The 25,485-nt window shown below is 38.6% G+C and overlaps 1 protein-coding gene across 1 annotated transcript in view; it reads right to left on the bottom strand.

The window, feature by feature from the left end:
• The window catches only part of LOC145771546 (dynein axonemal heavy chain 5-like), a 55,907-nt gene that overhangs the window by 7,197 nt on the left and 23,225 nt on the right, over window positions 1-25,485 (bottom strand). The window contains exons 33-71 of the mRNA XM_082583249.1: window positions 25,261-25,412; window positions 24,503-24,697; window positions 23,695-23,846; window positions 22,706-22,912; window positions 22,379-22,505; window positions 21,886-22,024; window positions 21,285-21,421; window positions 21,042-21,185; window positions 20,196-20,425; window positions 19,770-20,044; window positions 19,348-19,451; window positions 18,821-18,945; window positions 18,504-18,695; window positions 17,410-17,512; window positions 16,765-16,935; window positions 16,284-16,420; window positions 15,555-15,737; window positions 15,003-15,195; window positions 11,315-11,452; window positions 10,740-10,909; window positions 10,498-10,609; window positions 9,693-9,921; window positions 9,404-9,509; window positions 8,654-8,802; window positions 7,991-8,175; window positions 7,336-7,466; window positions 7,133-7,225; window positions 6,752-6,964; window positions 6,091-6,292; window positions 5,592-5,747; window positions 4,971-5,125; window positions 4,279-4,479; window positions 3,712-3,864; window positions 3,305-3,465; window positions 2,839-2,990; window positions 2,446-2,624; window positions 1,053-1,204; window positions 709-845; window positions 355-540 (exon numbers count right to left, since the gene is read on the bottom strand). Of these exons, the coding sequence (XP_082439375.1) occupies window positions 355-540; window positions 709-845; window positions 1,053-1,204; window positions 2,446-2,624; window positions 2,839-2,990; window positions 3,305-3,465; window positions 3,712-3,864; window positions 4,279-4,479; window positions 4,971-5,125; window positions 5,592-5,747; window positions 6,091-6,292; window positions 6,752-6,964; window positions 7,133-7,225; window positions 7,336-7,466; window positions 7,991-8,175; window positions 8,654-8,802; window positions 9,404-9,509; window positions 9,693-9,921; window positions 10,498-10,609; window positions 10,740-10,909; window positions 11,315-11,452; window positions 15,003-15,195; window positions 15,555-15,737; window positions 16,284-16,420; window positions 16,765-16,935; window positions 17,410-17,512; window positions 18,504-18,695; window positions 18,821-18,945; window positions 19,348-19,451; window positions 19,770-20,044; window positions 20,196-20,425; window positions 21,042-21,185; window positions 21,285-21,421; window positions 21,886-22,024; window positions 22,379-22,505; window positions 22,706-22,912; window positions 23,695-23,846; window positions 24,503-24,697; window positions 25,261-25,412 (6,326 nt within the window). The remainder of the gene's footprint in view (window positions 1-354; window positions 541-708; window positions 846-1,052; window positions 1,205-2,445; window positions 2,625-2,838; window positions 2,991-3,304; window positions 3,466-3,711; window positions 3,865-4,278; window positions 4,480-4,970; window positions 5,126-5,591; window positions 5,748-6,090; window positions 6,293-6,751; window positions 6,965-7,132; window positions 7,226-7,335; window positions 7,467-7,990; window positions 8,176-8,653; window positions 8,803-9,403; window positions 9,510-9,692; window positions 9,922-10,497; window positions 10,610-10,739; window positions 10,910-11,314; window positions 11,453-15,002; window positions 15,196-15,554; window positions 15,738-16,283; window positions 16,421-16,764; window positions 16,936-17,409; window positions 17,513-18,503; window positions 18,696-18,820; window positions 18,946-19,347; window positions 19,452-19,769; window positions 20,045-20,195; window positions 20,426-21,041; window positions 21,186-21,284; window positions 21,422-21,885; window positions 22,025-22,378; window positions 22,506-22,705; window positions 22,913-23,694; window positions 23,847-24,502; window positions 24,698-25,260; window positions 25,413-25,485) is intronic.

Genomic DNA, 25,485 nt, shown 5'->3' with positions numbered 1-25,485 from the left:
ATAACACAAAAAAGTATGTTGTCTCAATAAGCTATTTCTGGTGATATTTGTGTCGTAGGCTAGGTAGTAGGTAAGCATTAACGTGTTTCATTCAACATCATAACTATAAGAAATCAGCATCAACAAAATACAGCTTGTACTGTAGACTTGTGACACTTCGTTCTGATTTTGTTGCCAAGAGAATACGTCAGCACCAGATGATAGAAGCTTCAAAAAGTTACAAGTTTAGGTAGTCCATAAAGCCGATAGTTTTCACAAGGAAGCATTATGCGCAATCCTTGAATATAAAAAATAATTTCACAAGCTTTTATTGAAATCGTCGCCTAAACTAAGCTTCAGGTTGTGTTTGCATACCTTTGGCACATCGATGACCATGCGCACTGATGCGTGAAGTAGTGACGTTGCCAGGCAACAAGTAGCCTCACATGTAAGCCACAAACGGAAACCGGGATCGACGTTGTTGGCTTCAAGCAGGAGGGAATGGATCGACTCCACAAGTCTGGGATGACTTTGGGCGGGGTGCAACATCACCCACTTGCCCTGAAAGAAAGGTTTGATATGATGACAGAGATGAAACGTAGAGCTGTCGTCGGGCAAACAATATACGACTTCGACTCGTCCGTTTATAACTGGCCGACTCCGGACATGCCAAAATCCCTCCGACTCCATAGCCCTGTGAAAATCTCTATTAAAATTTGATTATTCTACCTCCTCAAGAGCTCTCAAGAAGGACTTCCTCGCTTTTCTTTCTTCTCCACTTCCGCATTTGCTCAGGTATATGACGTCATATCGGGTCTCGTTTTTCACGGCGTGGTCAACGAAACTTTGAAGCGCAAGATCGTTTTCTGAAAAGTGCACATCTATATGAGAAAAATGAGCAAGAACCATACATGTGCCCAGTGTCCACATCAATAATGTACTCATCATATCATCATTATCATCGTCCTGTCTCTTATCCACATGCAATAAAGGTTCCGTGATTGGAACCAAATTATTATGATCATCATCATCATCCAAATTCGGTGATCAAGCATAAACTCCTCAAACCTCACCATTGGTGAAGAGGAGGAGGATCGGAGTCTTGGGAGCAGACTGAACAAGAACGGAGTTGAAATCTGGAGCTTCTTCCCGAAGAAACTTCTTACCAAGAGTCCGTTGAACAAACTCGGTTGAAGCTTGGACCACACGATCGTTACGAATCGCTCTGAATGACAAAGGCAAGTTCTTGAAGAAATTTCAGAAAATGAACAAACATTTGCTGTATATCTATTGACCCGATCATGAACTTCATGTTACGTTGATGGAAACATACAGTATGTTCCTATTCACGAGCGAATCCTACACCTTGAGTTCATCGTGCTAGTTTTGATGTTTACAATCGTAGGCCTACTACGTTTTTAAAATCTAACATTTTGTTACTTTTTAAGCATGCTTAACTAGCTGGAAGTCCAACATAACTCTTAAAGACTACATTCGCATTGCGCACAGATTGGCTTAGCCTTAGCGGTTAGTGCAGTGGTGCCCCACTCAACCGGCCCGTGTTCAATACTCGGTGCTGTCACGGAAGTCTAACATAACTCTTAAACGGCTACATTCGCATTGCGCATAGATTGGTTTAGCGGATAGTGAAGTGGTGCCTCACTCAACCGGCCCGTGTTCGATACTCGGTGTTGTCACAGGAAGTCTAACATAACTCTTAAACGGCTACATTCGCATTGCGCATAGATTGGTTTAGCGGATAGTGAAGTGGTGCTTCACTCAACCGGCCCGTGTTCGATACTCGGTGTTGTCACAGGAAGTCTAACATAACTCTTAAAAGGCTACGTTCGCATTGCGCACATATTAGCTTAGCGGTTAGTGAAGTGGTGCCTCACTCAACCGGCCCGTGTTCGATACTCGGTGCTGTCACGGGAAGTCTAACATAACTCTTAAAAGGCTACATTCGCATTGCGCATAGATTGGCTTAGCGGTTAGTGAACTCACTCAACCGGCCCGTGTTCGATACTCGGTGCTGTCACGGGAAGTCTAACATAACTCTTAAAAGGCTACATTCGCAATGCGCATAAATTGGGTTAGTGAAGGTTAGTGGAGCGGTGCCTCACTCAACCGGCCCGTGTTCAATACTCGGTGCTGTCACGCACGGGAAGTCTAACACAACTCTTAAATGGCTACATTCGCATTGCGCATAGATTGGGTGAGTGAAGTGGTGCCTCACTCAACCGGCCCGTGTTTAATAAAAGATTTATCAAAGTTTGAAAAGGTCGACGTACATGTTCAAATGTGTACAATAATAGGCTACATGGAAATACACAACTAATTTTCTAATTCGTAAAAAAAACTTGCACATTTTTTATCAAAAATGTGACGTTAAGCGTTTTCAAGTCAGTGAAATGCATGGTCGAGGCAAAAGCCGTTCAATCAAGCAGCTTAAAAACAAGCACTTACCTTATCACAAGCAGTCTTTGTAGCGCAGTGTAGTGGTCGTCTGCGTTGTCAGGAAGCCGAAATTTGCTGCTCAGTTCAGGGAAATCCCCTTCACACAACAACCTCCACTGCAGTTCTCTTCCGTCCCTCGGCATCCGGTCAAAAAGGTCGTGAAACCAGTCATGGTACATCGCTAGTACCTGGTAGGACAGATAACAACTGAAAGGAACCAGAAAAATGTAATGACAAAAGCATTGAAAACAATAAATTATATCGTTAATTTGACGTTGAAAGTCAACTCCCGCCCCACATCATTGGTAACTGTGTTCCTGTTGTTATGTTAGTTGTGATTAGTTGTGATATGAAATTAAAAGTGAACAAAACTGACAAGACAAATATACTACAACAGCACACCTGCAGATTGTGGAATTGTTCATCGCTCATCCAATCAAAAGCCTTCTTTGCTTGTGATCTCGACTCAGAAGCATGACAACCGAGAGCAACCATTAGAGCGTGACCGTAGTCAGGTGAGATCAAATATTCGCGTTCGCCGACGTTTACGTTACCTGAAGGTTTGGATAAGTTAAAATAGAAAGAAGGTCGGGTATTTCAGTCGTAATGCAATTACTTGTGTGTGTGGATATAACCGCTCCTTGTTGAAAGTGCTATAATGTAGCGCTGCCACACAGATGTTCGTGATCCACTGAGGATATCTTAAACTGCTATTGTAAAGAACACATGCTCTAACTTGCGTCGTATTTGATCATACAATTGCTGGAATTCAGTAAACACAAAAATTAAATAGGCCTATGAATCCTGAACTGTGAAGGAACGTGGTGTGATGTCAATTATCTGCGACCAACAACCTTAGCCTACATACCGTTCGAATCTTCTATTTCCAAAGCCATGAACAGGGCAAACAACAAGCGATCCTTCCCGAACAAGGCTCGACTAACAGTCGAGAAAATGTTATACGTCATCTCGTTGCATATGGCTTTCAACGACGAGCGTTCGGATTGTCGGATGCTGACGTCATACAAACTGAAAAAGTCGTCTGCGTTGCCATGGTGATCGTTTAAAAACTTAATTCTGGCAAGTTGCTATAAACGTTGTTTGCAAACGTCGGGACATAATCCAGACAGCAAAATCCGTTATTCCTACATTGATTCAACGTTTACAGACGTCTGCAGATTTTGCTGTGTGGGAGGTTACTGACGAAAAAAAGCTTGATGAACAAGCTTGATGTACAGAAATGCACAAAACTCTTCAACACAGCTTCCACTTCACCTAATATATCTTTGCCAGCTGAAATGATAAAGTGGATTGATGACAGCCAATGATCTTGTGACGTCGAACAGGACGGCACCCCTGAGCGCGACAACGTCGAAGCCTTCCTTTGCTCTCTCGATGAGGTCCTCTGACAGACTAATCTTTGACCGCCTGAAATATATCCAAATTCGTTTGCAAAGTGAAACAACATGTAGTGCTTAAAAAGGAATTGATAACATTTTGAAATAGTTGTGATAAAAAACGGTTGTACAATGTTAACGACAGTATTGCACAATTCAGCTTTATTGCGGTAGCACGAAGGCGCAAACAACTTCATTACCACCCTTGTAATATTTGCTCAGCCATCGATACTTAGTAAAACAAAATGTAACATGAATTGTTATCCATGCGAACACTTTGCATTATACAAACAAATAAGCATATTGATGGGAGTTATAAAGTTTATACAGATCCAACTACAGTATTTGGATTACAGTTGAGTTGCAAGTTTTTTGTAGATAACAATGGTATTGAAAAAAAGGTGTATTTCACTTTAATATAATATCACATTTCTTAGCAACGTACGTCTCTCGCGCTTCGTCATATTGTTTCTTGATCTCTGCTAACTTCTTCGTGACTAGGATGTCGTTGAGGAGTCTGGCGTCTCCTGCGAGCGTGTCTTTGAGTTGCTCCTCTAGATCCTTGAGAATGATCATGTTCTTCATCTTGTCCTTCTGAGTCCCCATCCACTCATCGCGCAGACGTGGCTTCTCCAGTTGAGTAAATCTGAAGAAAATCAATTCCATCAAGATTGTTCACAAACCCACAAACTGCCGCCATCTGATCTTCCACAACGCATCACCAGCCCAGTCCGAAGAGAAAAGCTTGTTAAATGGTTTAGGCTTTCTCAGCTGTTTGCCTTCGTGTAATCAAAGTGAGTACACAATGTAAATAATAAATATATTGTAGTTTTAAAATGTATAAACCTGTCAAAAATGCTACATAGCTTTTACGTACAAACATACAGTACTACATACTTCAAACAATGGCTTTCCAAATTTGATTTCATAAAAATTTCTACCATAGCCTACATCTCCAGAAATATATTTTTATGTTTCTTGTGTCACTCAGGTTGGAAGTAGTTCAGTGCTTTGTCAACCCACACGCGGTGCAGATAATAATAGACTACCATTAAATTCAAAGTACAGTCAAGAAACTATAGCGCCTAAATGAATACAAGCTCAAAAATCGAAATCAGCCAATCGCAAGCAATTTACCTGTCCAGCAACTCAAGCCGCATCCCATCCCTGTTGGTCTGGCTGTATACCACAGTCGTGTATGCTGCCAGCTCTGGTGGGACATCTTGCGGCAAGGTTGTAGTGTGGAGATACAAACGAAATTGTGGATCGCACTCAACTTCATGATCCCCAACCTGAAGACAAATAGTCAGTGAAACAACAGCCGTCTGCACATAAGCTAGTTAACTTGTGTGGAACAGGAATGCCATACAAGTGCAAGTAGAAATTAAAAAGCCTTAACACAATTCCAAGAAAAGCAGTACGAAGTATACGTTCTAAAGATTGCACATAAATTTAGTTAGTTGTGTAAATGCGGATGCACTTTTCATGGTCGACAGAGGAGCCGAGTAAATTAGGTCTGAGATCGTCCTTAATCATTTCGTCTCAACAAAAACATATTATTTTAGCTCAATTATCATTCTCACTCAAGCAATCAAATACATGACGCTGCAGGACCATCAACTTCATGCGCTCACAGAAACGCAATGAATCACAAAAAGCGTTTGCAAATTTAATTTATTGCACATGGTTTGTCAAATAGTTCGGACTAAACTAAGCTTTGGGGCAAACCTGTCTCGTTTAGTGGCTACAAGTTCTTACCATGATTTTAAAAGGCGAGTTGGTGTTGTGGAAGTCGAGCCTGTGTCGGAAGACCTCTCGGAACCGATAGTCGGTTGCTAGCTTGTCTACGTCACAATAGGTGATGAGCAAGCTGTTCCCTTCGCTCAGGCAAGTCTCAAACTGGGATTTTAAGTCCTGAAGGGCGCAAGAACAACTAGGTGGGTCAAACAAGCGAGTTATTACATTTCAATAAGGTTGATGGCATATAATTTGTGTTACTCTTGATACAAATTGCTATGCATTTTTAATTTAAAATGCTTACCTTTGTTTATCCAGAAACAAACACTCATTTATGTCAAGCAATAGTTTTTATGGTTTGGCAAAGACAAGACTAGATTACATAAAGTGGCCAATAATATAATTAACCAGACCCCTTCATGCAAATACTTCCAACAAGGTGCAAAAATGTTCATTATTCTGAGGTAAGGAGATATGTTTTTATGAGAAAAAAAGCTCAAACGCTCACGACAAAACTCACGCAGTATTGCACAATGACCAGCTTGTTGTCCAGGTAACCTGGCAACCAATCAATGATCTTGGCGACGGGATCGCACACCAAACACCACGTGGAGTGGCGGCCGGTAATGAGGCATATCTGGTCCAGGGTGAACTGATCCACTGGAAGCTTCTTGATGCAAATATCTTGGACTTCGATGTTGGTGTACAGAAACTCATGAAGGCTTTGAAAAAAATTGTTCAAATTGCATTGGAAATGATGATGTCAATATTTTTATATTACACAAAGGCCGATGGAAAATATTTTCCCGGAGAATCTATTTTGATGTACATTGTGGAACACTTGTATGTGTTATTTCAATGAAAGCCAGGACTTTGAGTAAAAAGGAGTTCAGCTTCGGAAGAAAAGTATCAGAATAAAAGTGACAAGATGAAAAACAAAAACTAAGAAATAGATCTTTTTAAAAACAGCACGTTTAAAATGACTAACATACTGAATAAGAATGCAGTCAATCAAATCGTTGAGATCGGCGATAGAAAAATACAACAGTATTCAGCAGAATGAAACCTCAAGTTAACACCGAAAAAATTAAATAGCGTTGAACAGACTTTAAAACACACTAAAACGTTTTTTTACAGCTCAAAATACAAATAGATGTAACTAAGATGTGATCTGTAATCACCTGCAATTTGTGAAGAGCATTTTGTTGGGAATCGGTAGCTCGTAATGCTTGCACACGTGTATGTAGAATGATGTCATTCGCTTACGAGCGTCTGACGTCATGCCTCCGCAATACGTCAGAAAAGCTGACGCAAGCACGCAGTTAGTGACGAGTTCTTCGTTACTGATAGAGTCCTCCAACTCTGTCTTCCAGTTCTTCTCAAGAGGACGCAAGCTGGAAGAGCAAAGAGTATGACGTGACCACGTTTGTTGCTTCATGAGAGTGGTTTGAGCATTCTATAAAAGACATCATGCACTTCCAGAGGCGTTTTCCACATTCATTGAACATAGGCAAAACTTATAAGTTAAAAACAAAGATTTTCCACTTAAAACTTCCTCATACTTCTCTAATGTGTTCAAAGCCGATCTCAGTCTCTCTTGCGACGTTTGGAGTTCTTCTCTTAGTCTGTGCTTCTTAACGACAGCCTCATCGTACCTGGGTAGAAAAAGTTTGTACACTGCAGTTTGCACGTAAAGAGGCGTCAAACAATGAAAATTTGCTTAAAAACACCAATGAAATCAAATTTATCTGTTAAGAAAACAAACTTTTGCTGCAGAATATCAACTTCCTCCTGCAGTCTTTGGATGTCATCTTGCGTGAGGCCCTCAATCCCAGTGGCGGTTGAATCATCCGCGACAGACAGATCACCTTCACTCTCCCCGGCGGTAAGCACAGGCTGAGGAAAAATAATTAATAAATAATTGATTTCCCGGAACTTGGAATAAATATGGCAATGAGAAGACAATTTAAAGCTTGTGACATGGCTGGGACAATTAAGATAATATTGGTTTGAAGGTGAAGCCTCGTTGTTTGATTCAGTTATATAAAATCCCAATAAGACTGTTTTTTTCTGCTGCTTATTGAAGAATACTATTTAAATATCGTAGAAATTGAGAAACTCCTACTTTTGAAGCTTACAAACAAATACACCAAAAAATGTCGACTTTCAACCACAGCATAAAGCTGAGCGGACATCTCAAAAACTCGTGTGAAACAAGCAAAGTGACATCTAACCCTCAAGGAGGAATCATTTCAAAGAAACAAATGATATCTGGTTGGCCGTAACATCAACTTCAAGTGCAAAAGAAATAAGAGCTTTAAAGAAAAGCTACTGAAAGCCGAGAATACTTCGCATTCGCATTGATTCTATGTGCAGCAATGTTATTAGGCCCACAGTCTTGTTGCAGGTCCAGCGCTCACCTTTTGTTCTTCTATTTCTGCCTGTTGAATTTTATCCAGCTCTTGCTCCAGCTGAGTGAGAGCGTCCATAGCTTGCTTCAAGGGTCCACATCTTCGCGTGTATTCGACGATGGAGATTACATACTCCACGAGCACCGCAGCGTCTTCACTGCTGTACCGGGCGGCTGATATCGTTATTCCAGTTCCTGAGTCATGAAAGTGAAAAATGAATTGATTTCAAAACCAAGTTACAACGTTCAAACCTGTCCGGATTTACAGTAAGAAAAGTAATAAGAGTACATCTTTATGTAAAGTATTTAAGACATGCGTTGACGATCAATTTAAGACATATTCGCACAGTTTTTGAAGAAAATAGTTAGATAGTGCACGGTTTTATGTCCTTTGTTCCCTGTATGGCGAGGGTTGGAGGTTTTCGGACGTTTCCAGGAGAATATAACATAAACCTATTTCCGAAGCATTACTTTCATCAGCGGATGCCAAATATTTCTAATACACAACACGCCGAGGCGATGTTAAAACAAAACTGTACACGCCACATCACGAAGAAAGCTAGTAAAACAATCTGTGTTTTTTTGTTGAAAAATGAAGGTACAAAATTGAAAGTCCATTCTGAGTTTACTTTAGAATTTGCTGAGAAAATGAAATCAACAGCGACCATCTTACCAGTTGCCTTTCGTTGCTGAATCACCGCTTGTGACTCTTGTAGCAGTGACCCTTCACCGGTGACCCCTTCCTGACCTTCTCTCCCTTTCAAAATGTATGACTCGACATCGTGAAGAATGGAATCATCTAAACCAGTTTCCCAGTCCACACTGTGAAGAAGAGTGAGCTTAGATGCAGAAAAAATATTAGTCTAAGTTAAATTGTTTGCTAGTTTAAAATAGTTATACGTTTTTCATTTTTAGATCCGAAAGTTAATGGAGGAAGTAATGATGAAATGTTTCAAGCAAACTGCAAACATGAACGAGAATGCAGCAGTCCTGGACCGAGCCGGCGGCAAATGGAAGCGCGAGGAAGAGAAAAGTTTAGCGAATGTTGGTTGCTTGTTATTCTTCGCTGTCGCTTAGTTTCATTATTACCGCACCGTAAATTCGTCCATGGGCAACCCGGCTACCGTACGCAATTATTCATCCCTCATCTTTAAACTACACAATTTTGATAAACTGCTTATTTTTCAACCACAAGCTGACGAAATCAAACAATAAACAAAGCATTTATCAATACATCTAGCCTTCGCCAAGCCTGTTTTCAAAGTGTTTTAACAAATTTTCTATTTTGTATAATAACATTCGTATTTCCTTGCAATGTTTATCGGGCTTTGAAGACGTTTTAATGAAAATCACACAAAGAAAATGAAATGTAATTGCGTTATAAACTGTATAGTTATTAGTTATGTAATGCAATGTTGATTACCTGTGAATCATGTCAACAAATCTAACGGTGTCGTTCATAAAGTTCTGCATTGTCTTCCACTTGTTGCGCCGGACAGCTCCGTCACCTTTCTCCGGACTGGAAGCCGCTGCAAAGACGGTAATTTGACATTATCTATTGTTGTGAAGACGTTATGCATTTAATGTATGGTTCGAAACAACTATTTATAAAGTTGGATAAATCAGTTATTTTTTTGTTATTTCTCTATCATGCATCCATGGTCTAAATGTAGCCTAAATTCAAGCAAAGGATATATGATTACCCAAAGAACTTCGGGTAATTTGTCGTGACAGTTTAGGTTGTTTCTTATGTGGTCCTGTTTTGAGCGTGCTGCCAGAAGAGACTCGCGAAGATTTATCGGAACCATCCAAATGCTCTCCTGTTCTCCGGGATGCTCGTGGTGTCTTTACATCCGATCTTCCAGCGTGGGATTGCTGGTCGTTCCTGGAACCGGATAGCCACGGTCGCGCCCCAACAAGCACCATCACCATTTCTAGGACCTTTGCAGAAGAATGCATTATGAAATTAGACTTTAAAAGATAAAAAAACAAGAGTTTAATTAGATCTCTCTCTCTCTCTATCTCTCTCTCGATTTTGCTTCAAAAACACCTGGTCTGCATCCCGAAACATCAGGATCGGGTTTCACTAAATGAAGAAATATTATTTTAATTCCATTACTTGTGAGAACAGGCAGTCGCGCATATAGCGCTGATGCAATAGATGGTTAGTTTCAATTCCCAATAAGTCATAAAAACATTCGAGAATAACCTAAAGGTCCGACATCAAGCAAGAGATCGGTACAGGGAGTAATAAATTTGATACGAGACTTCTCAAATTCTGAGCACCACCATCACTTAATTGCAAACAAGTGGTAAAAATATTCGACAATATGTGTGTATAGCTTGAAGTTGGGCGAATGCAGTAAGATTTAATTCAACCAAAAAACAAATAAAAATTACCCGTAAAGAATTTTGTTTTAGTTATCACACAAACATAAAGTTTCACATCAAAAAACCATTCATTATAATGACCAGTGGAAATAAATGAAATGTGGAAATAAATCTCATCCTTCCAACCTGAGCAACCAACTTTGGTGGCTTCTTGAACGCCTTCAGTCTCTCGATGCATCCTCGATCCACTTTATTTCTCCAATGCTCCACTTGTTGCTTCGCCGTGGCCAGGCTGGCTCTGAAGATTGGTTGGTTTTAGTGAGGAAAAGCTTTAACTTCAACGAGTATGTCCGCAAGAAGCGTGAAACCAATGTTTTACCGTTTGATAAATACTTTGTCCGAAAAAAAAGTGTTTATGCAAATATAACCTTGCATCTTCCATCCTCTTTTTTGCTGCAACAATGTCCTCATCAATTTGGACTCTCTTGGATTTTAAGTTAGCCTCCCTCATAGCATCAAATTGCTTGTCGTACTCATCATTCTCCTCAAACCTCAAGAGAACGTCTTCCTCGTAGTCCGAGTCGGCATCTTGGGATAGCTGGACGAAATTAGTTTCAATATTAAGATTTTCTAGTTGAATCTTTTTTACCGGAAAGGCCCCAAGCAAGAGTTAATAAGGTGTTTCCAGTTGGACCGTGGCACATTGAAAGCTTAGAAACCAATGAAAATCACAGAAGCAACTTCATTAGAACACAGTAAGATTTAACATATTTGTGCCATCTTCAAAATTTTCATTAGGCGGAGCCCACCATTTTTCCTGTTTCGTGAGCAAAACAAATATTTCGTAATCATCTGAGCAAACAAATTTTTTTTAAAAATCGCCATGACGTAATTTCTAAAAATAAATATTGCATCAATTCCAAAAAAAAAAACAAGTAATAAAAGAACTATAGGCCTAGTATAATTTTTTATAATGCTGAACACTGTTATTGAAACATCATACCTGCAAGAACGCATGCAGAGAACCCCCGCCAGTGCCGCAGTGAGCTTTGAGTTTTTCCAGCCTGGTCGCCTCAGTAGTCAGTTGGGTGAAAAGAGCACTGACCTTCGCCTCAGAGATCTTGAACTGGGAACGGAGTACCTGTGCCAGCGTCGAGTTGGTCAAGATTGACATTAAACTCGGTTAATCGACACAACAAAGAGTGGAGAAAAAGATTCTACACTTTCAGTACCAAGGACTTCCAAACACGTCCATTGTGACTCATAATGACGTAACAATGTTCCCTTGGGCACCTAATGTTGCTCATTTGAAGTTCCCCTTGCTCCTCTATAAATTCCCAAACTTGGTCGGTTTTGTGGCGTATTTTGGAATTTATTTATTGTAAGCGCCAAACTTGAATACAACTAATTTTGAATTTAGGGGATTTTTTGGTTTTAAACTAATTTGTCACTGTCAGTCGTTTTCAGGCAAAATGTGCTGATTCTGTGCCAGTTGGACAAGAATTGATTTTTAGTCTAGATGAGTACCGTAGTTTATATAGATGGTACTGCTATTTTGCATTCATCAAATGCTGGCATTTGCACAACAATCTAACCTCTTAGTGTTATTTATTAAGTAAGAATCGATTTCGCTATAGTAATAGCATCTTCAGCTTATTCAAATAGTATCAGTATTATATAGTATAGTATCAGGGTTTGTAAAGAAGTTTTTCTTCACTCCAATTTCTTTCTAGCGCAGTTTTATTTTGCAATTAGAATTAGTAGGAAAGCGATGTGCAAGTTTTCGTCCTGGTCAAAAACGACATGATGCCATAGATTGGAATCGACCTAAAATAGGGTGTGAAGTTTTTGAATAGCACTCAAACAGGCAAAAGCTGTTTTATGCCTTCACTGCTACACCTTTCTTCTGCTGTTTTCCCTCCCTAAACACTAACTTCCAGGGTTTAAGGTTAGAAATTAGCAAAGCAAAGGAAAAGTTGTGAAAACACTATTCACCAACTTCATCTTGAATTTTGGTCCATTTCAATCTATGACGTCATGGAATTTAACAAGCCCTTAGTCTAGACTTGTATTTCAGCTTCCATATCTGTATATTTGATGTTGCACTGGTACTTCTATTATTGTTTCTTCTTGTGAGGGTTTTCCTTTTATGTCAGACAGATTGTTCAGATTTCAGGATATTATTCGCAAAGTAAGGGTTTAGTTATGTGATTAGATATTATAAGTACGTGAGATGTCGAAAACGTTCAATATTTAATTTGTTGCGTAGTTTTGTGCTTCTGAAAATGGAATAAACTTGAATATGTTAAACTTGATCACGTTGCTCGGCTTCGTCTGCCTATAGATACTACTGTATAAGTTATCATAGGGTGTTGTTATTAGCAATTCTTGTATTCAAGAGAAGCAGTGAGTGGTTAAAGTTTGTTGACTTGTATTATTACTTTGATTTATAGAAAATACTGCATTGATATACTTGTAACCTTAGTTTGCATTAAAACAAAATTGAATGCTGAGTTTGCCATCAAACTTGTGATAATGTATCGGGACATGATGATGATAGCAAATGTTGCAGTGATGAAGAAATCATTCAAAAGGATGTAAATGAAAAGGTAATTGTGTTTTTATTTGTATTAGTAAGTTGTCTTTCATGCAATCGTCTTTCATGTTGTCACAACCCAGCTACAAATTGATCAAGTTTATTGGGAGGTGTTATACAAATCTTCACCATGGTTATGAATGCCATGACAGCAATATTAAAGGTTGTAAAAACAGTAAAGTAGTTTCACTTTATATATATATATATATCGGCAATTCCAATGTATGACCTCATGGTATTTTTGACCAGTGTGGAGACTTATATATCAGCTCCTTTAATTGATCGTTTTTGCATTGATGCAATGTCTGCACATATTGAATTAACGCAATGTAAAATATAGTATTTTTTTAGCTAAAAAATACAAAAAATGAGGTGGTGGGTGGTGCAGCGAATAAGGCGCTCAAATCCAAACATGTAATACTGATTCCACTCCCGACTGGTTGTTGAAAAGTATCGCTCACCTATATGCATTATGCAAGTTGTAATAACTTGGCCGGGTATAGTTGCTAAAGGAAAGGCGGGTGAGAGAAGGAAATCGGCCACTTTACTCTCATTAGTGTGGAAGGCTTAGTATAATACAGCAACCTTATTTTCTTATCTTATGATGCTTGAATTCATGTATGGGACACCATTTCCTAGCTGAGAACAGATGCAAAGAAAAATGTTTCTTGTTGCAGATGGTTGAAGCGTACATCATCAGTGAGGTTAAAGTTGGTTGAAGAATAAAAGATGGATAAGACTTACCACACAGCGAGACACTTGTCAAGTAATCATGGCATCCAGCAATACCTTGAGCTCGTGCAAGGGAATTTAGAGCCTACCAGTGGATCAATGCCAATTTACTTATATCAAAAGATTGTCTACATGACAATACAATATGGTTTCTGCACTTGTTTTCGTTGTTTATATTCCATTGAAAGCACTTGCAAATTTCATTTATTGAGTGCAAATAAATAGCCTAAAATTTCTTTGGAAATCATGTGACAACACGTTAGCTAAATAAAACATTGTTATTTAGAGTCCAAAAATGTTCTCAATTGTTTCAAACCACAGTATTTCAAAATAAACTTTCATTTTTTGTGGTGCTGTTTTGTATTCATTTTATAATGTTATAAGTTTGATTCTGTCTGGGGTGTGCTTACTCTAAAGTTTGCTTGCAGGACAAGTAAAAACATGACTTCTAAACAAAGTTTGATGTTCAACAAACTGTACCTAGATATCGTGTTAGGCTTTTCTGAATAAAAAGTTGTTTCGAACAAGTTAGTCTATTTGTGCTTTGATATTTCAAATAAAACATGTCAAAAGTTTCCATTGGTAAGTGTAATAAGGCTAAAGTTTGGTTACAAGTCAGGCGAAAACAAGATTACTGATCAAAATTTGAATGTTCAGGCAAACTGTGTGCACAAGTAATGTTGGGCTATTCCAAACAAGACTTGCTTTTAATCAAACAATATTTTTTTAACAACGCAAACCGTAGATATTACTTATCTATTTTGTTCCCAAAACTTTCAATAAACGTCTTCCCAGGGTGTTTTATCCATATGCCAAATATTAGCCTATTTTTTTGTGTACCGGAAAGAAAAATCAACTGATCAATCGGCAACACTGTTGCATGTTATTTTTAAGTTGGGGAATCCCCCGAATAGTGCTCTTTAATTGGCACTGAAAGTGTTTGTTTAAAGACTTTTGTTTTACAATTTCAACTAGATACAAAAAAACATAAATGCTTAAAAATACATCGTGGTCTTCATGAGCGCAGTTATCTGCGACTGTGACCTTCTTGGCTATAGCCACAAACAGTTGATGGAAAGCTACAACTCGAAATAATAAAACCTACTAAACAAAACGAACATAACTTGCTAACAACCCTACAGTGAAGGTCCGAAAGATAATCAGGCAATTTTATGTTTTCTTTTCTTCTTTTTTGCACAAATAAATTCAACAAATGACTTCAGTTAGATAAGGGGAATATTTCGAGAACTTGTAAAAAGATAAACTGTCAAATTTGGAGACTGAACCTGTGTTTTCTGTTCAAAGCCTACAACATACAAGGGTATGACGATTTTAAAGATAAAGCAGACAACTTTTATCGGACCTGAATAGCTTTTTGCATGGTTTTAGCATCTTTCCTTGTCTCATCCAGGGTTTCCAATGTCCTTTTTAACTTTTCTGTTTCCAACAACAAGACCCGACTGTGCTTGTTGTAAAGTTGGTGGAACGATTCCATAAACTTTCTGTAAGTGTAAGGACCCACAAATACCTCGACAGATGACTTCCGTACCGCGTCCCTGCAATGGGAAATGAAACGTTTATTTACATCGATCAGGTGTCATTACATTACCCCTGCTTGATACAGAAAGATTTTTTTTGCAAGAGAGTTTATCCGCAGAAATGCTAAACAAGAATTCATGGAGAGATTTATTCAGTACAGTATTTGGAATGACAGGTCTTGGTGTCGAACACAGACTTGTCAACTTTGCTGTCGTAGTAACACAGATATGCAGTGATGTGTTGTTATGTTTTCGAGAGTGCTTTTGACAGTAACACAACAGGTTTTTGCATTTAATTTGTTGAGTTCATATGAAATAAATAACAATTTCTAACACAGCAAAAGTTTGTAATATTTCATTACTATTTGGTTACATACTTGTTCATTAATTTTATTCTTTCTAACAGAATAGTCTTTGCGTAAGGAAGGTTTGGCATCTCCATTTTTTCCACCTTGATAGATTCCTTGTCTTTCTTGACCTGCAAACTTGTGCACGTCACAGATATAGTTGGGTTCGTGTCTCCAGCCAGGGTGGTCTGCTTGCAATCTTTAAGTGTCAAGCTGCAACGAAATGGTCAGGTTTGGGTTACAATGACAGCGTCGTTCGTCGCCATTTCTGAAAATACTTTGTTTTGTATGAAAAATAAAGAAAGCAAAGACAATTATGAAATCGGAAGCTGAATTTGCTTTGTATAAATTGGAAATCGATGAGTGAATTAACAATTTGTTTCTATCTGGTGATGTATCCATCGCAGCTATGCGTTCGGCGTTGCTCTCAGCGCTTGATAAAGCAGACAGTATCAGCCCACCTGCGTAGAGATGCAGTTGAGTACTTTGAATACCTTTTTTTGCTAAGTGCTTCAGAGGGAGACACTCAAACCACTAACTAAGTAATCGATCCGGAACAAATGTGACCTGCTATTGCCTCAACTGGAAAAACAAAACACAAACTGCTTAATCAGTCTATGGACAAGTTCTTCGGCTTCAATGACGTAGTTCTGCTTGATTGCAAACAGAAGGAGTAAGTTGTGATGAATTAGTCTTTTATCAATAGTAACAAACTCAGCTCTTCAACATGAACTGAACTGTCATGTTCACTGACGTCACCTGTGCATGTTGGCAATAGCCATCGTGAGCGCTTCCCGCGTCTTGTGCGTTGTGTCGTGAGCAACGCGATTGGAGTTGATGAAATATTCAGCCTGCTGGACCAACACCTCTTGCGGCCAATCACGTATCCATATCAGCTGAAAAAGAAAAGGAAGATCTTAAATATCCCATCTTTATCAAAAATACCAAAAAAAAACAACATCAAAATACCTAAAAAAACATCAAAAACTCTTCATTAAAAATATCTAAAAGGTTATTGTTGTTCTTATTTATTCTTGTTCTATTTTTTACAAACCGGATAAAATATTTCCTTTAAAATTAGAAGGTATTTTTCTTGTGAAAATTTGTGTTATTATTAATATTCGTGCAATAGTGGAAAAATTGAAAAAACAAACAAACAGGGGAAATCTGTCAAATAAATTTTTACAAAAACTTAACATGTAAAAACATTCTCTTCAATGGGCAACTCTAGTTGCTTCACCTGGCTTTCAGACACTATTCCGGGATACTTCTGTAAGGACTCCACCAGCAGCGAGTGATGAGGAGGCAGAATTAAAATGATGTGGAGGTTGCATCTCACTCGGGACACAAAGAACTTCATCGGATCACTCACCATGTTGGGATAGTGGCGCCGAAGTGTGGGCGCCAGTACCTGTGTCGGCGACATAATAGTTAGATGTATAATAATAAAGTCATGCTTTTACTTGCGCCCATTGCAATAACATACAGTACACTGCGATCACAGATGCGATGCAACAGACGACAAAAAGCAGCGAAGTGACATATAGTCTTCGAGTCAGCTGCTCCCCTTATTTTGGCTTGCCATTAAGTGTCTTTGCCGAGACACACCCGCGTGCTCTGGAGCGGTGTCGAACCCACGCCCTTTCGAACGTCGCGCAGACATTCTCACCACTCGGCTACGCAGCCGAAATGTATGACGCACATATTTCGGTAGAATAAATACTGTTTTAGGAAGATCAGATTAGTATTGTAAGGAGTAGATACCGAAAATCATAAAATATCCAAGTGTTTAGTGCTCATGATTGAAGGCTGTATTAATATCTAGTTTCGACGACAGAAAAAAGGTTGGAATATTTTCAAAACCATGCTTCTGTTGTCGACTTGCCTGTAGCAATCCATCCATTTCGTCGTTTGAAAATAAGTGAGGGTACTCTCCTGATATAAGAAGGGAGTTTATGGCGTCCAAAAATTCCGGGTTCTTTAGTTCTCTAATCATGAAGAATGATAATAATGTAACAAGGAGACATTTAACATACAGTAGATGTACCATCAAGTCAGAAAATCATCTTAATAGTCAAGTATGAAATTGAAAAATGAAAAGCTGTGCAATTTAAAGAAAAGAAAACAAATCAATATTTTTTTTCTAAAGTCTAAACCTTCAAATCGTTTGGCTGCGCTAACACTCACAACAGTATTTCACTAAAAAATTGTAACTTATGCTGCGAAACTGGGGTTTTAGTCCATTAGGACTCATCAGCACATTCGAAACGAAAAAGTTACAATATAAATTAATAGCAGTACAACTGGCCGGAAACAAAAGAAAAATTATATTTTAAAAAGATAAAAAGTCAATAAATGTTTAAAACCTCCATTTTCTATGTTTTTTCTTTTCTTCATAGTTTTGGTTAGATCAGTGGATGTGCCAAATATAGAATGTGCAACTATTAAATACTAGAATGACCAAGTGCGTACACGCAATAGCAAACAGTAGAATGACTTAGCAAGTAGGTTCCGCAACATAAATTATAAATTTTTATTGAAATACTGTTGTGAGTGTGAGCCCAGCCAAACGATTTGAAGGTTTTGACTTTAGAAAAAAATTTATTGATTTGTTTTCTTTGTGATTGTTTCTGTATTAGGTAGATCGTCCATTTGAGGAAGTGTTTTAGTACCAGTTTGCCTTTTCCAGCTAATTTTTTCCCACTTTTGATTGCAATTTAAAGAGCATCATAATGAAAAGTTTGATGAAAATTGTACTTTCAACTAGGAAATGATTTGTGATAATACATTGGTCTAAGACAAGTGAACAGTAAAGTTGGGAGAGTCAAGCTTAAAAAAATATATATCAAGCCACAAAAGAACACGTAAACGCACACACATGTCTATGTATTATTTTATACTTGTTCGTTCAGAATGCAACGACTAAAGTTAAATAAACAATATTTTTTTTTATAGAATTAGTCTTTTTTGAATTCTTACCTCGCCGATAAGACAACCGACACAGGATGGCCCTCAGTACCTGCCACGCGGATGGCCGTGCGGAAACTGTCAAAAAGAGAGGTGGGCCGGGACGAGTCGATGGTGACGAGCCGCAGATCGGCCACGTGAAGAGCCAGTCGGGTCAGTTGGGTCAGGTGACTCCCTACTGCCCCAACCAAAACCATGCTTCCTCTATGAAGTGAGAAATATTACATTTAAAACTTTGTGAATAAAAAGCATTTTTTGTATTAGTCATGCATGATGCAGTTGATCCTCTTTGAGTTGCCATAACAAAATAACAGGACATCTTGACGTACCCATGGTGGTATGAAAGGATACGATGCATTCTGATAACGTGACACAGTGTATCATCGCTGAACATAATGTTGCTCAGGGTATCGTGGCTATGTTGCTGATCTTCATTGTAATGGGTGAGATGAGCCTGAAATTGGACAGAAGGTAAAGTTTAACAGCGAGATCACGAATTTGCATCAATTAGTTTTTTAATATATTGTAAACGAGGATATTAGTTTTGTAACCTTTCCTACTTATTTCATTGGAGAATGCTCGTCTAACTGTTCGAATTTCTCATTTTCTTTCATCTTGCGTAAATTTAAATCTTTCAGCAACAATACAACGATACTGTTCGCAATACAATTTGCATTAACCTATAATAAATAAGACAAAGTAATAAACCTGTAGCAAGATCTTCTTCAAGTTGCCAAGACTTTCCTGATCACACAATTCCTTAAAACCAATGTTTGGAACATCTGCTACCACGAAAAACTGTTGTGTATTTTTTTTCTAAAAAGGCATCAAATTGTTAATTTGACGTTAACCTGACCTTCAAGCAATCAATGGTTTCCTTTGGATCGGCGATGGCATGCAGCTGGACCCTGATGGAATGGCTGGATGATGCTAGTCCTCTGCGGTGGAGCTTGGTTTCAACTGAAAATACGCACAGACTTGGGTTATGTATCCATAGGATAACCGTAGAATTCTGTCGATTTTGGGATTTCCTGAATTTAACATCAGAAACTGTTTATGGGATACCGTGTGTTCGATAGCTGATCAGATCAGTGATAAAAAAGCCATCTCGTTCTGCCGGCCACTCAAGAAAAAAGAGCAAAATTCAGAATAGTAATGCACAAGGCCACCGTGATGATGTTTGCTATACACAAAAACGAAAATATTGGCAGATACAGAGTTAAAAGAAAGTGTAATATTTTTTCTTTATAAACGGTATTGACAAACTCAAAAACATACTTGGAAAAGTGACGAAATTTTTGTGGATATCTTTCCCTTGCTCGGTGTAGTGAGAAAACATTTCGCTGTTTATCTTGGAGAGTGTTTCATCGAACCATAACACATCTGAAGTTCTGCAAAGTTGATCTCCAATGATTCGCTCCATCTCGTGTTGCCACAACGCCACGATGTGGGCGTCGTTGGCCTTGTCTTCATCCGCTACTCGGCGTAAGCACTGACACATTTTAGTAATTTGTCGCAAAGAAAAGGCGTAATGGCACCTTCCTGGCATCGGGCTGTAGAAAAAAAAGAAAGAAACATAAAGGTAAGAAAATCCATGGTAAGAAACTTTACATAGTAAGAAAATGAAGAAGTTAAAAAATAAACAACAAGTAAAACTGGCAAGGTCCAGATTTAAACTCGGCCAAGTCAGAATCTTATTCTTACCAAGGCCTGAGGACGTCCTTGACGGCTTCGAGAAGCTTGCAGGAAGCGGTGGCGATGCATTCATGCAGTTCCTGGTTCATTGGTTTGTCCGATAAGTTAGCTTCCAAAACAGAATAAATGATGTTTCTCAAATCACTGCTAGATGGTGCGCGCAAGCGAATAACGGCAAAGTGACGTAATAATCGCGGGTCGAGATTGAAATCAGATTCATTTGACATGGTGGCCAAGACCTGAGCAAAAGGATGAGAGTAAAGAAAAGGAAAAAAACAGAAGCGAGTAAAAATAATAGACAAGGCTCCATCATTCAATCAGATCATCTCAATTAAATCGTTGCATGACCACGTTCAGTGTACTTACAAGCAGATTTGCCAGGTGGCCTAAGATTCTGACAAAACAAAAAAAAAACGATAAATTGACCTAATTTTGTGTACTGTAAATTCCGACTGGTAAAAAATAATTTCAGACACTTTTATGTGCCCATGTTTAATTTCCCGTAAATATCAGTGAAGTGTTGGACCATAAATAAAACATCTTTTTGTTATTTGTCCTAAAATGTCAGAGTTTCCGACTAATATTGTCCAAGTTCATCCAGGATTACCTCACAAACCTGCTGACAAGCAGATACAAATACAACAACCTCAGCCAGTTCATAAAGTTAAACACTAGCCAGGGAATCAAGATTGTACTGTTCAAATCATCTCATCTCTGCACTCTGATGCACTCTAGTGTTCATCAAAAATTAAGATTTTACGACCTCAAATAAAACAATGCTAAGAATTGTTAAAGTTTCATGGAACAGCAAATGACTACATTACATAAAAAATGTTTCATAAAAGCTTAACTAACCTCTAAGCCTTCAACAGTTCTCCATTCAAACGGCTTTGTAAGCTTGCAGATGGTTTGCCCGTCCATGAGCGCTCTCAAGAGCTCATTGCATCTTTGGATGCTGTCCTTGTCTTTCCCAGGGAGGTTGACATCATCAATAAAAACCTAAATACATGAGAATATATTTTTCTTTGCACTGTTGGAACTAATCAGTTTAGTGGACAACAACAACAAGATTTAGAAAGCAAAGAGTTCGACATTTACTTCCAGATGCTTGCCATCTTTTGCGCCGTACACGAATCCTTGTCTGTGTTGAATGTTATGTTGAATGAAGCTGTGCAATTGTGACGCAGTCGAAGCATGACTAAGCACAAGCTTTCGCAGGACGCTCCATTGTTTATCTGGAAAGTGATGTTTTATTCAAACAAATTATTTTAAATATACAGTAAGTAGGAATTGTAAGAGTAGGCAATGAAAAGTGAAAAGAAACTTTCTCGTTCCACCAATAGCGAAAAGTTTCTCGCTTCCACAAGTAGTTATCCCAATCAGAACGAAAACATTAAAAAAACAATTCCTTTAGAGTTTCAACCAATTTTAGAAGCCAAGTCTCACAATTGAAGAATCAAATTCTCATGCTAGTGAGGCCACGATAATGAAAAGGATCCTATTGCTTGTCTCTCTCTCTTTTAGTCGCCAACTCAGCAACCTTAATACTTGCATTTATTTCACCCTAGGTGTTGGTAGAAGAAATTTAATAAGTTTCTATTTCGTTAGGTGTAAAATAATACTACGCTGCATCAACAGCAAAAACCGCTCGGTGATATTCCACCACAAGTTAAATATTCTTCACAGAGCATGGCGGTACCTTGAGTGTCCAGAAAGTCGTTGATTAAAGCAGTTTTCCCAACCCCTGAGTCACCAATGACAAGAGTGTGTTTGTGTGCCATGTGTGCGAATTCGAGTAAACTCCGAACACGGATCGTATCCGTTGTATCCACAAACACCTGTGTGCGAGTAGAAAGCAGTTATGTAGTTAAATTATTTGGAAACCATTTATAAAAATTTATTTATCTTTCAAAGGAAGCTCGTTACGGAGATCATCGATTAAAAGTCATGAATCAAGTGAAAAAAAAAATTAGGTAAGTGCTTCAGCACAATATTCACGTATAGACTGCATTGTACTTTGTCGTGTACAACGACTTGGGCGACTTTTGTTCTCAACCGCATATCAATTTACTTTGCCTCATGAGTGATAACGGGTGAAACCCTTTGCCCTAGCAGAAACTACGACAACAATAACCACTGAACGACTACAAGAACGATTGTCGGTTTTGTAAGAAGGTATTATAGGGGCGTACCTCGCCCAATATGTCGGTGGTCCCTGTGTAAGTTGCCTCTGGCACCCTGGCAGTCCAGCTGTCCCATTCACCTGACTCGTCCACGTAATAATCGAACACCGATATCTCGTGGTCGTAGTCTGGTAGCCTGGAGTAAAAGGTTAATTATGGCTACTAAGTGACAATCTGTTACTACAGAGATGTGACAAAAGCTCACCGTTTATGATGGTGAAAAGCAATCGTCTGTAGCATTGATACAAGGCATAGTTATTATTTGCTTATCTGCATATCTGCGACTGTTATAAAGCAATAGTAGCTAAAGCAAAATCTACACTATTCCAAACTTACGCAGACGACAATGTCTTCAAAACATCACTGAAAGATTTCAGAGCGTTTGCTTCCAATAGACCGCCAAACGCCCACACCAGGCAGAAGAGAAAAAGCCTTTCCACATGGAGATCTCCACCTATATGTTGCTGATGCTCGTTTAACATCTCTCCCAGTAGTGCCAGGCATGTGCTGAACAACCCCACCTCGCAAACCGGTATCTTTAACCTAGAGATTACGTTTGTTACTGGTAAATAAAGAATGAAGGGTGTTACAAGCAGGAGTTTTCATCCGTAAGTAAATCTACATCGTTGGGTGAATTACACCAATCAATAAGATAAATTGGATAAAGCACGTAAAGGAAGGACATGTGGTGTACCTAGGATACATTTTTTTAATTCCAACAGAACTGATGACAGTGAATTATCTGCAAAAACGTCCGAGGTAAGCCAATTGGTTTTACTGCAATTTGTCACATAAGGACAAGCATGTGAATCATTGCAGGTAAAAAAAAAACAGAGTAAAGTCGCAACGAGGTGGCTTTAAAGTTCAAACTCTAGCTTGGCTCCATAATTCGCGTCAATCTAGATGCGCACAACTAGCAAGGAAAAGAACAAGGATATAAAAACAATGCATCAGTGAAATCGTTGAGTAATCCTGGAATCCCAAAGCCAATATAATGACAAAACATGTAATGCCTCGAATAAGTTGAAAAAGACTTTTTATGGAATCTCGTTGAAAATTTCCACCTTATCTTCGTGTATGTAACTTAACGTATGTTGCTTTACGTACAAACAAACACATGCTGCTTTACGTACATACAAATGTTTCAGAAACGTAAAAGTTAGCTTGGCACACGGCGTTGAAATAAAAGAACTGCAATGACATCTAAACTAAAAATAGACTGCTGTTGAAACTCGATGTTATTATTCAGTACAAATATCGGCAAAAACAATTGCACAATGCACATGAATGATGTAGGATTTAAATAGTCCAGTGAGTTAATTTACCTCGATTCATTAAACACAAAGGCACAGATCGGATCCAATGTTTTGTTGAAAACTTTCTGTAAAACTAGCACTTCGTCTTTGCTCCTTGTTTCCAACCAAGCTTGTGCTAGAGGACGCCAGCCTAGCACCTGCTTGTCCACATACACAAGCCCCTGTACAAATGAAGCAAGTTAGCAAGGACCTTTCCAGTCTTGGCTTCCACGAAAATGTGTAAAAGTTAGCGAATAAACTCAACAAAAACGTTGACTGTCATTGAAACTGTGAAAAGGATGGAGCAGTTGAAGAAAAGGAAGGTTCCCAACAGCAGGTATTCAATGATATCCAGAAACTATCCAAACACAAAGTTGATAAAACCTTAAACATGTTGCCAAATGCATTGATGCATTTGTCAAGTTTGCACGGAGAAAAAAAAAAGAGTAAACATGACAATATAGATTTATGTAATCAATTCAGTTTAGCAGGTCATAGCCCTAAAAAGGGCAGAAGGCCTTTCTCTTTAGAACAACGTACTGTTCAAGTATGAGAGAAATCAAGGGTTATAGTCAAAGGAGCGCCACTACGTATTCGACGGCGTGCCTTCGAGTGTCTTGCCAAAGACACAACCACATGCTCTTGAGCGGTGTCGAACCAAACGTCGAACCATGGCTCTCACCACTGGGTCATGCAGCCCGATCATTCCATTCTAACACAATCACGTGAAATAATAGACAAAGTGAATCATTTAATATCAAACAAATAGTTTGATCAAAAACAACATCAAAGTAAACAAAAGGATTGCGGTTTTAGTGATAAAATATCTACAACTTACGGTTCTTGACAGCAAAGAAGGTGAAGCATTCTTCAAGTTAGAGGTCTCAAATATCAATCTCATATTTTTGCTCAGTTGTAGCTTTTCGCCGTTGCTTAATCCCATGACCTTGTGGCCATCCAATGCGCTGCTGAAGTGGTCAGCCCATGACGTCACCAGTGGACCATCCAAGCATAACCAAGTGGTGCTGTGATTCTGAAAATGACGTCATCAAAATATTTATTGGAAGAAAATTCAGAGATTCACTAAACTTATTTTATAACGATTCCACAATACAACCAAGTGGATTATGCATGTCTTCAACAATATCTTGGTAGTGCAGACAGAGCCTGGACAAACTGCAACTCGAAGCGATTAACTGACTTGAATCGATACGTAAATTAATTTACAATATTTTAACAGTTTCATCATCATCAGCAAAGAATCTAATTGTTGAAAACGCATTTCGCTCTGACAATAGCATTCTTATTTAAATACAAGTAGTATAATTGAAACTGCTAACTTGAAAGTGGTAATACTTTTTTTTCAGTATTTTTATCACTTAAGACTATGCTAGTACTCCATTAATCATTTAAGAATTCCGGTAGTTTAAAAGACATCGGTAGTCGTTCAGTCTTTAAAGTGAAAACTACACCACTTTAAAGCTGCATTACAGTTAACTTACAGCCTCTTAAAAATAAGTGAAACTGTAGTTATGTAATGCAAGCTAGCATAGTTAAAACTATTTTTGGAGAAAAAAATTCTTTCTTATTACTAACCCTGTTAGCTTTTCTCCACGCATGAGTGAGTATACCATCAGTCCACTCTTTTGATTGGTTAACGCTGCCAAACATGAGCGACACGTCATCCACAGTCATGGGGTAGAGACGTTGCAATTTGTGGCTGGACATACCAGGGCTCGTGGCACGACCTGATCAATAAAAATGAAACTGAACAACCGACAATTGAATCAATTACACTTCGTTTTTAGATCTAATCCGGTG

Source organism: Aplidium turbinatum, chromosome 6, assembly GCF_918807975.1.
Source record: "Aplidium turbinatum chromosome 6, kaAplTurb1.1, whole genome shotgun sequence".
NCBI lineage: Eukaryota > Metazoa > Chordata > Ascidiacea > Aplousobranchia > Polyclinidae > Aplidium > Aplidium turbinatum.
This window is presented reverse-complemented; position numbering and strand designations above follow the sequence as displayed.